Source organism: Capra hircus, chromosome 29 (assembly GCF_001704415.2).
Source record: "Capra hircus breed San Clemente chromosome 29, ASM170441v1, whole genome shotgun sequence".
In the NCBI taxonomy this organism is placed as follows: Eukaryota; Metazoa; Chordata; class Mammalia; order Artiodactyla; family Bovidae; genus Capra; species Capra hircus.
In genome coordinates, this window is record NC_030836.1 from 40540717 (window position 1) to 40551539 (window position 10823).

The window sequence follows — 10823 nt, forward strand, 5'->3', positions numbered from 1 at the left end:
CGCGCCTTCAGAGCATGAATGCTTATGGACCTTCGTGTACACACACTGGGCCCTCGTATGTTCACACAGCTCTGTCCGTGTGCATAGGAAGGATTGCCCCCGTTTGGGGTCGCTCCTGCTCTGCCCTCCACTGCCGCTCAGCCTGCCACCACTGAAGCCCACATGGGCCAGTGGGTGTCTAGGGATGCATACACCCCTGGTCACAAACACAGATTCACTCATTAGCCGTTTAGACCCAAACAGGTGGACACCCATGCGCTTACACAGAAACACACACATTTGTCGCTCAGTCACTCAGTCGTGTCTGCCTCTGTGACTCCCTGGACCGCAGCACGCCAGGCTTCCCTGTCCTTCACCATCTCCTGGAGCTTGCTCAAACTCATGTCCATTGAGTCAGTGATGCCATCCGGCCATCTCATCTTCTGTCGTCCCCTTCTCCTCCTACCTTCAATCTTTCCCAGCATTAGGGTCTTTTTCAGTGAGGTGGCTCTTTGCATGATGTATTAAAGCTTTCATGTGTATATACCTGTGTTCACGGATAGTAGCTCTGAGAGTACAGAGCTGCATACAGACAGACTCACATATAGGACACATCAAGACAGCCAACACACTTCTGTGTACACAGGGCTACACTTGCACAGGCAGCCATGCGTGTAAATGAGGGATGCACTGTGCCCAGACCCAGCCATTCAGATACCTGGACCGGCTGACACGCAACTGCCTGGTATGCACGCTGCACACAGAAACAGAGGTGTGTGCACACACTCCACTTTCATGCACACTCTTTGGGGGCTCTGAGGCAGTAGCTCTTGAGGCGGGTGGGGCTCCTCTTTCCCCTCTGGGACCCTTCCTTCCCAGGTGGCAAATCTGGCCCCAGGGCTGTTGAGAAGGGTGCTGGCGGCTTCCCGGCCCTTGGTGGGCACACCTGGACGTCTCTCCCTGCTGCTGAGCAGACGGGGGAGCCAGTGTCCGTGCAGCCACAGTAACCGCTGCCTCCCCATCCCTGGTCCTTCAGTCACTCCCTGCAGGCCGGTGTGCGGAGCCCGGGGCTCCGGGGCCCCATCCAGCAAAGGGCTACACCCCCTGGGAGAGGTGGGAGGGACCCCAGGGTGAGGAAGGAAGTGACAGCAGCTCAGAAAGGACCCCCTCTAGGTGCTGGCCTGGAGCGTGCTGGACCCAGTGGATGCGGCTCTCAGCCGTGCCGCCTCCCTCCCTGCCTTTCCTCCTTCCCTCTCTCTCCTTCACCTCTGCCCCCAGGGACCCGGGGCAGCCAGTCTCTCTGGGCCTCCGTCTCCTGTCGGTACCGTGAGACGGGCACCAGTGCCCCCCACCCCCCACCGCTGCCCCGCTTGGCCCTGCATCAACCCTCCTGTCTTCTATCTTGGGGTCTCCTGAGCTGGTTTTAAAAATGAGGGTTCCCTGTCCCCAGACCATTCAACTACCTTCCCCTCCTCCCCTCCCCAAGTTCCCTCCAGCCAGAGGAGCTGGGGGTGGGTCTCCCCGCCCCTCTGAGTCTCACCCTTCCCTGCCCCACCTGCAGGAGCAAGTCCCAGTCTGAGATGAGCCTGGAGGGCTTCTCGGAGGGGCGGCTGCTCTCCCCAGTGGCCGCGGCCTCGGCGGCCCGCCAGGACCCGGTGGAGCTGCTGCTGCTGTCTACCCAGGAGCGGCTGGCGGCTGAGCTGCAGGCGCGGCGGGCGCCGCTAGCCACCATGGAGAGTCTGTCGGACACGGAGTCTCTGTACAGCTTCGACTCGCGCCGTTCCTCCGGCTTCCGCAGCATCCGCGGCTCGCCTAGCCTCCATGCCGTGCTGGAGCGCGACGAGGGCCACCTCTTCTACATCGACCCGGCCATCCCCGAGGAGAACCCATCCCTGAGCTCGCGCACCGAGCTGCTGGCAGCCGACAGCCTGTCCAAACACTCGCAGGACACGCAGCCCCTGGAGGCCGCCCTGGGCAGCGGGGGCGTCACTCCCGAGCGACCCCCCAGCGCTGCGGCCAACGAGGAGCCGGAGGAAGGGGGCGGAGGGGCAGCCCCCCGCAGCGGAGAGCTGGCGCTGCAGGAGGGGCGCCTGGGGGACTCGCCCAGCCCGCAGGTGCTGGAGTTTGCCGAGTTCATCGACAGCCTCTTCAACTTGGACAGCAAGAGCAGTTCCTTCCAGGACCTCTACTGCATGGTGGTGCCTGAGAGCCCCACCAGCGACTACGCCGAGGGCCCCAAGTCCCCCAGCCAGCAGGAGATCCTGCTCCGAGCCCAGTTCGAGCCCAATCTGGTGCCCAAGCCCCCACGGCTCTTTGCTGGCTCAGCCGACCCCTCCTCGGGCATCTCGCTGTCACCCTCCTTCCCACTCAGCTCCTCGGGCGAGCTCATGGACCTGACCCCCACGGGCCTCAGCAGCCAGGAGTGCCTGGCAGTGGACAAGGTCCGGACTTCTACCCCGGCTGGCCGCGGGGCCAGCCCCACCAAGCAGGACGACCTGGTCATCTCAGCACGCTAGCAGCACCCAGGAGTGGCTACCGACCGTGGCCTGGGCCAGAGCAGGTGGCTCCTTCGGGCTCCTGGTGGCTGCCCCTCGGGCCGGGCAGCTTTGGGGAGAGGCCGCTCCCGGGCCAATGTCGCCTCAGGCGTTGAGCACTGCTGCTGAGCTGGGGGGTCCGCCTCCCTACCTCAGCTTAGGACCCCCCCCGGAGCCAAGGCAGCTGGGATCTGGGCCCTCCAGATAGGGAATGACAGGGAGGGCCGTGGAGCAGGGAGGAGGCTGCAGGGACAGCCTGCCAAAGCGGGGGGTGGGCAGGGCCGCACTCTGTCCTCCGAGCCTGACTGCCCCCCAACAGGGGCATCCTGGCACCCCCTATTCCAGGACAGGCCATGAGTATGCTGACTCCCCATCACTGCCCTCTGGCTGCTCTCCCAGGGCCGAGATGGAGAGCGGCCCCCTCCCCACATATTCTCATCTGTGGTCCAGGCTGGCATCTGCCCTGGCCACCCCGAGATCTGGTGCCTGCTGGCCAGCCCCGTGGGGTGACCACCCCCCACTAAGGTGGCCTGCAGTGCCATGTATGTTTACAGAAGCTGCTGGGCTGGGCTCAGGAAGTGTCCTGGGCTTACAAGCCCCCTTGCCCTTGCAATCGTGTGTTCAGCCGCCCCTTTCTAAGCAGGCAGGGGCCAGCCTCCACAGGGCCCAAGGCAGCCATGGGGCCTAGAGGTGGCCCACCCATCTCTGCTTGATGTCCCTCACGGTGATCCCTCTGTCGATGGGTCCCGGGTACCCAGGCCTGCCTGCCCCGCCAGCCCGTTCCTTCCTGGTCTGCCCTCTACCCCCAGGATCCTGGCCACTCAAAGGGTGGAGGGCACAGGTATGACAAGCCCTGGCTACAGAGCCAGTGCCCTGGGCAGAGGAAGGCCCCACCAACCCCCGCCGCCCCTTTTAATCACCTCCCCCAGGCCTCAGCACCCCAGGCCCTGGGATCTGAAACCAAACAAGCCTCCGCTCCCCGCAGCTCCCTCTCCTTGGCCCCTGCCCTGGGCTCTCTCCTGGGAGCTGGGCTCTCTCCTCTCCCACCTGCCATGTCCTGTTGTCAGGAAGTGGGGCCAAGAGTAGGGTATTGTGGGACCTGGCTAGACACCCAGGAGGGCAAGGGGCTTAGCCTGAGGCCTGTACAGCCTCCGCTAGAGGGGCTCCTCCCCTGCTGGGTTGGGGAAGCATGGGGGATGGGGTGGAGACCCTGCCTGTCCCTGGAGGCCCAGCAGGGGGTGGTGCATGCTGGGGGTGGGGGGGGCGTGTGTGTGCACGTGCATGATTGTGCGCCGTCCCTGAGGACAGGGCCGGGGGTGGCTGGGGCGCCCTCCCCGCCCTCCCCGCCCTGCCTGCTGCCCCCCGCCCCGGCCTGCCGAAACAACAGGCGGCAAACACGAGAGGCGCCATGCAGCAGGGGCCACGGGATGAGCTCAGCTTCTGAAACATCGTCCCTCTTGTCTCGCCGGCCACTCCAACCCCTGGTTTGGAAGACAGGCATGTGCCGAGGCGTTGACCGCCTGCTTGTGCCTTCATCTCCTCGGAGGCATGGTCCCCCCTACTCTGGGCCCACCCACGGCCTCCCTGGGTCGCCTAGGGCTTCCCTCACCAAGACCCCCATCTCACGATCACTGGTATCTGGGACCCCTGCCCACCTTGCCACATGGGGACAGAGACCTGGGAGCTGGGCCTCCCTTGCCCTCTGTCACTCCCACCTGCATCAATCTCCTTCACCCACCATCAATCTCCTGCCCCTGCTGGCTGGCCCCAACCCCCCTGCACAGAAGCAAGATGGAATCAGTGGCTGTTAGAGTTTTTAAAAAAAAAAGACAAATCATAAATCAGAGTAAAGTTCCAACTAGCAACCCAGCCAATAGCAGGGGGGCTTGGGATCTGGCCTTTTAATTCCTCCTCCATCAGGGTGGGCCTGGGACTTCTGAGGGGGCGTGGTACCCACCCATGCCCAGGGCTGAGCCATCAGGGACAGACTCCCCACCCCCAAGGCTGCAGCCGCACAGGGTTGCAGGCTTGGGGCTGGGGCAGGCTCGGACTCAGCCCTGGACGCCCCCGGGTCAGTCCACCCCTCCCCACCTCGCCCCTGGAGGATGGGCCTGCTGCGTGTGTCTCCCTTCCTCCACGCACCACACTTGGGGGGGTCTGAGCCACCCCCCTCAGCCCAGCTCGGCTCAGACCGACCCCCCACTCTGTCCCCCAGACCCGCAGCACAAGGTCTCCCGGACGGCACCGGCCCGTCCTCCCAGGGGCCTGGGCGACTTCCATATGCAATCAGTAGTGAGAGCTGGGCCCCACAGACACTCATGCACTGTTTGTGCCATCCTCCCATGACTTTTTTTGTACCTAATGTATGAAAGATCCAAACTAATATTGCTGTAAAAAAGAGACATTAATATAGCTTATTCTATAAATATATCTGTATATAAAGGTTTCTGTATATTGTATAGAGCTGTGTATAAACTGGATGTAGAAGCATGCTGGCCGCCTGGAGTGACCTCTCTTCCCTGCAGGCTGGGTGGGGTGGGTCTCAGTGGCAGAGTGGCGGGAGGGATCCCCCTGAGGTCGGCTGTCACCACTGTCAATGCCCTGGTCCAGGACCACCCTCGGAGTCTCAGTGAGAGACCGGAAAACCCCTGAAGCCCCATTTGAATGGGGGCAGCTCCTTGTTGGGCCCTGCCTGTGTCAGACACGTGCCAGGGGATCTGTCTGACCACTTTACGGCCCTTTCTTCCCCCGAGGGGTCTGAGACCCAGAGAGGGTAAGGGAACTGCCCAAGACCAGAGAGGATGGGGAACCAGGCAGGTCTGACAGTGCCTGCCCTTCCCCCAACCCTGCCTGCTGGAAGCCAAGGGTAGGGGGTGGCCGGTTGGTGGAGCACTGGAAGTCTTTGCTGAGGGCTTCCCTGTGAAAGTGTCTAGTCGCTCAGTCATGTCTGACTCTGTGATGCCATGGACTCAGCCTGGCCCCTGTCCATGGGATTCTCCAGGCAAGTGGGTAGCCATTCCCTTCTCCAGAGGATCTTCCTGACCCAGGGATCGAACCCGGGTCTCCCACGTTGCAGGCAAGTTCTTTACTGTCTGAGCTACCAGGGAAGCCCGTCTTGGCAGCACTCAGACTGGAACTCAGGGTCTACCATCATGGAGACCTCCTAGCCCACCCTCCCTAGGGAGAGTGCAAAAGACCTGGTCAGGCCCAGGAACCCCTCTTCCAGCCTAGCCTCAGGCCAGTGAGGCCTGAGGAGCGGCTACAAGGCCAGGGTGGGCAGGCGGCCAGGCCTCCTGCCAGCCCGGTGCCCAGGTCTGCCCCCTCCACACAGCAGATGGCGCTGTTCCTCCAGCCAGTCCCGAGGGGACCTGCACCAGTGCTGCCCAGACACTGACCCAGCCAAGGTCTGACCAGACCTGGACCTTCCCCTCCCCACACTGCCCACCCTCCCAGCTCTGAGTGCAGACTGAGGGGCTGGGGAGGGTGACAGAGTGGTTCTGCCTGCCTCCAGGCCTCTTTGAACAGAGGAAACTGAGGCTGCATACAGGTGGCAACCTTCTCGAGGGCACTCAGGCCCAGGGGCAGAGCTAGGACTAAACTCCAGGCCTTCCCAGCCCTGGACGGTGGCCTGCCTCCACACTCGCCTAATGGTTTCCAGAGGTTCTTCACACCTTGTGGTCTCATTTGGTTTGCAAATTATCCTATCAGGGGAGCAGAAGCAGAGGCTGAAGCTGAGGATCAGAGAGGTTCTGTGACTTGCCTGAGGTCACTCACACAGCCAGAGTGTGGAACGGGGAGAGGCTCTCATGAGGAGCGATGGGGGAAGGACTGGAGCAGTGCCTTGCCTCCCAGACCCCGCTTGGCCCCCCGGATGGCTTGTCCCATCTCAGCTGGGAGGGAGGTGGGAGAGAGGTGACCCTGCTTGCTCGCGAGGGGCCCCTCACTTGCTGACTCCCTGGATTCACGCTCACCACCCTTTGGGCCCTCCTCTCTTCCTCTGCAAAGTGGGCAGGTGCCAAGGGCTGTGTGGGTCCACAGGAGGCCCGGAGTCCTGCAGGCTGCAGTAGGGAGGGTTCTGTCCACAGCGCTCCACCCTCCCCTGGGCCAGCCTCCAGCCCGTTACTCATTAACCCTCACGTCCCTGCCTCCCTTTCCCCAGGGTTGCCTGCTGAGTGGCCGCCTCTTCCTAACCCGACTGCCCCCCAAGGGCCAGCGCTGGGCTCTGGGAACTGACCTGGAATCAGAGAAAGCCTCATTTATCAATCACCTCCCTGGTACTTTACCTACACCGTGAGGTGGGAATAATGGGTTGACTCAGAGATGAAGGTACAGAGGACAGGCCTTGTAGAATGGCTGAGCCAGCCCCAGGGACAGCTATGTCTGCCCGGCCAGCACAGAAATCTCGGTCCCTCATTCGTGTGGTGTGGTGAGGAGGGGGTACTGGCAGGGACTCCTCTCCACGGAAGGGTTCCCTCAAGGTCCTGCTTACGCAAGGCTCTTTGGGGCTCCCTCACCAGCCTCAACCTCCTTCATTATGGATTTGGAGGGTGGCAGTCTTGACTCTTCGCTGAGCCCTGGAGTCAGGGACCTTTCAGCCACCCTACTCCCCCAGCGGAGAGACGAAGATCTCGGTGGACCACTGCTCCCTCGATCAGTGGTTTAGTGGAGTCAGCAGGATGAGAACCCCCTGAGCGAGGCCAGCTCCCATGAGATGAATAGGAAGCCCCACCCCACCGCATGCATCTTCAAGACCCAACAACCCAGCCTGAGGACTTCGGTGCTGGGGACAAAATTCACATAGCCCCATCCACCCACTGCCAGGGCAAGGCATCGCTCACGGATGGGGACCGTCTTCTAACGGTAGACTTTTTGGGCACCACATGGGACGTGGCAGGAAGACCTGTGGATGGGAGAGGCTTATAAAGAAGCTGATTTTCCAGGCGGTCCTGGGCAACTCCTAAAATAAATTCATTTTAAAAAATCACTTGGCGTAGGCGGATGTCTACGGGGAGGGCCTGACCCGGGTGGGGGAGGGGGCAGAGAAGAGAATAACAATTGTCTTAAGGGAGGCTGCAGAGGGGGAAAAACCTCTGGGGTGTATCAGCTGGAAAAGAATAGGCGTCTCAGTGTGGCCCTCTCCCTCCCTCAGTCAGGCCCCTGCGGGGGGGAGCGCCGGTCAGCACACACAGCTGGGGCCTCCAGCAAAATCCATTTCTATATATCTAAGAGCAACAGCTCCAAGAGCGGCCCCCGGGGGACAAAACCTCATTGTGAGGCGCCCGCCGGCCTGGGCACCCCCTCCCCCAGCCCCAGAACTGTCGTGGCATTGACCCTCCTCGGCAGGCCACCACGGGCCTGCTGACTGGGCCACATCTGGGGCTCAGGCCCCGGCTGTCCCCCCCACCCCCACCAAGGCTGGCCGCTGGGGAGGAGGAGGAGGGTGGCCTGGGTGGAAACCGCTTTGCAGGCTCTCACTGCCACCTCCACCTGGTAGCCCAGCTCGCCCCCCACCCCCCACTGTCCTCTGAGGGGCCACCGGTGGGCTGGCTAGACTGGCATCTTGATCTGCCAGTGAGTCCTTCCACCACCCCCTCCTTGGCCGCTGTTTCAGTTTTGTCATCTGTCAATCAGTCCCGAGGAAACAAAGCCTGAATAGTCACTGCAAGGACTGATGCTGAGGCCGAAGCTCCAATACAGTGGCCACCTGATGCAACGAACTGACTTCCTGGAAAAGCCCCGGATGTTGGGAAAGATAGAAGGCAGGAGAAGAAGAGGGTGACAGGGGGTGACATGGTTGGATGGCGTCATCGACTCAATGGACACGAGTTTGAGCAAGCTCCGGAAAATAGCGAAAGACAGGGAAGCCTGGTGTGCTGCAGTCCATGGGGTCCTAGAGAGTAGAGCACGACTTAGCGACTGAACAACAACAAGAGTCGGGTGGATTTTTTTCCAGCCCCCGTGCTGTGTCTGAGGACCCAGGGAGGCTGTGAGCGGAACCACTCTGTAGTGAGATGATTTTCTGGGTCCAGGATTCCAGAATTCCCTGCTCCCGAGGTTTCAGAGTTCTAAGATTCTGCAGTTTGAAGATACTACCCTAGTCATTCATTCATCACATCTATTACTATTTTGAGCATCTACTGTGTGCCAAGTAGCGTTCTTGGTGCTGAAGTTAGAGCACTGACCAAGCCAGAAAATACCCTTGCCCTCATAGAGCTTTCATTCTTGACCAAGGAGAATGATAACAAAGAGTAGATACAAATCTTTTTTGTGGTGAGGAAGAAAAGGCTAGGTAGGGGGAACTGGGCTTCCCAGGTGGTCCTAGTAGTAAAGAACCCGCCTGCCAATGCAGGAGACTTTAAGAGATGAGGCTTCGATCCCTGGCTTGGGAAGATCCCCTGAAAGGGGGCATGGCAACTCACTCCAGTATTCTTGACTGGAGAATCCCATGGACAGAGGAACCTGTGGGCTACAGTCCATGGAGTTGCAAAGAGTTGGACACAGTTGAGCAACTTAGCACTTATGCACACAGGGGGGATTGCTTTCAACAGGATGGCCAGTGAGGTGATGAATGAGCTGAGACTAACTACTCCGAAGGAACCAGCTCAGGGGAACCAGTGTTGCAGACAGATGGAACAGCATGTGCCAAGGCCCTGTGGCAAGTGTGAGTCTGGCATGTTTGAGTGATGGCAAAGAGGACTTTTGGTGGCTGTGACTTAACAATGGAGAGAAAAGTAGGAGATGAGGTCAGCGTTACAGGCAGGAGCAGGTCATACGTGGCCTTGGAAAACCAGGGTGGGAGTTTAGATATTGTTTTTGTTTTTTTAATTTTTATCGGAGTATGATTTACAGTGTTGTGTTGGTTTCTGCTGTATACTTGTGTGTGTGTGCTAAGTCGTTTTAGTCATGTCTGACTCTTTGCGACCCTACGGACCCTAGCCCACCAGGACCCTCTGTCCATGGGATTCTCCAGGCAAGAATACTGGAGTGGGTTGCCATTTCCTCTTCCAGGGGATCTTCCCAACCCAGGGATCGAACCCGTGTCTCTTAAGTCTCCTGCGTTGACAGGCAGGCTCTTTATCACTAGCACCAACTAGGAAGTCTATCAGTTATACATCCGCAAATATAACGCCATTTGCAGCTGCATGGATGGGCCTAGATATTGTTTTGAGTGCAAAGGGAAAGCCCAGGTTTTAGGAAAGAAGTGACATGATCTGATCTACGTTTTAAAAAGAGTGATTTGGGTAGCTACCCTGGTGGTCCAGTGTTTAAGACTCTGTGTTTTCCAATGCAGGGGTACGGGGGTTGGGGGGTTCCATCCCTAGTTGGGGAACTAAGATCCCACATGCTGTGTGGCATGGCCAAAGAATAAACAAATAATAAAAACAGACAAATAAAAAGAGTGATAGGGAGGGTTATAGAGGAGATCAGTGGGGAGAGAGGCTGTGCTGTTTGGCAGGAAAGAAATGAGAGGCGCTCACAGAGATGGAGACAGAGAGAGAAGGCTGGTGGGTTCACGCAGGACCCTCCTGGATGACGGAAGGGGCAGTTTTCCAGGTCAGCCAGGACCTGGCTCTGATGTTGCCTTTGAGCCTAATCACTTTGAAACCGTTAGACCTGGACTGTTCAATACCGCAGCTACACATAGCTATTTAAATTTGAACTAATTAAAATTAACTAAAAATTTCAAGGGCTCGGCGGCCACATGTGGCTGGCAGTGACCCTGATGGAAGACAGAGAGGAATTCCCCCATCACTGCAAGGTTGTACAGGACAGACTTCCTCAGACGGTACCAAACTTCACTGAGCCTCAGTGTTCGCATCTGTAAAATCACATAGTAGTCTCTCTTTGGTAGGGTACCTGAGAGGACGAACTCGGAGATAATCCCCGTAGAGCACTCAGGGTGGGCCTGGCCCCTAGCGAATATTTGAGAAATGCAACTTATTATTGCTGAGATGGGCAGTGGGTCAGCAGATGAAACGGGGGCTATCCCTGAAGTTTGGTTCTGAACATCTGAGATTGAGAAGCCTGCTGTCTTCTCTTACCCCAGAGGCAGGCGAGGACTGCGGGGGTCCTGGCCTCCCGCAGCACAGGGGTCTGGGGGCGCAGCGACCCCCCAACTCGATTAGGAGCGCCCCCCGCGCCGAGCGCCGCCAGAAGGAGCCGCGCGCATCCTGCCCGGCGCGGGGCTGCGGCGGGCCGGCAGGGGGCGCGGCGCGCGGCCGGCGGGCGGGGCGCGTGCGGGGCGGGCAGGGGCCGGGCCAGGGCCGCGCTGGGGGCGAACGCGGCGGCGGGCCGGGCGGGACGGCAGCG

At 59.8% G+C, this 10823-nt stretch overlaps 1 protein-coding gene across 2 annotated transcripts in view; it reads left to right on the forward strand.

The window, feature by feature from the left end:
* DAGLA (diacylglycerol lipase alpha) overlaps positions 1 to 5003 on the forward strand; it is a 66834-nt gene extending 61831 nt beyond the window's left edge. For both annotated transcript variants that reach the window (XM_018043416.1, XM_018043417.1), the window contains exon 20: positions 1541 to 5003. In XM_018043416.1, the coding sequence (XP_017898905.1) occupies positions 1541 to 2495 (955 nt within the window). In that variant the 3' untranslated portion in view covers positions 2496 to 5003. The remainder of the gene's footprint in view (positions 1 to 1540) is intronic.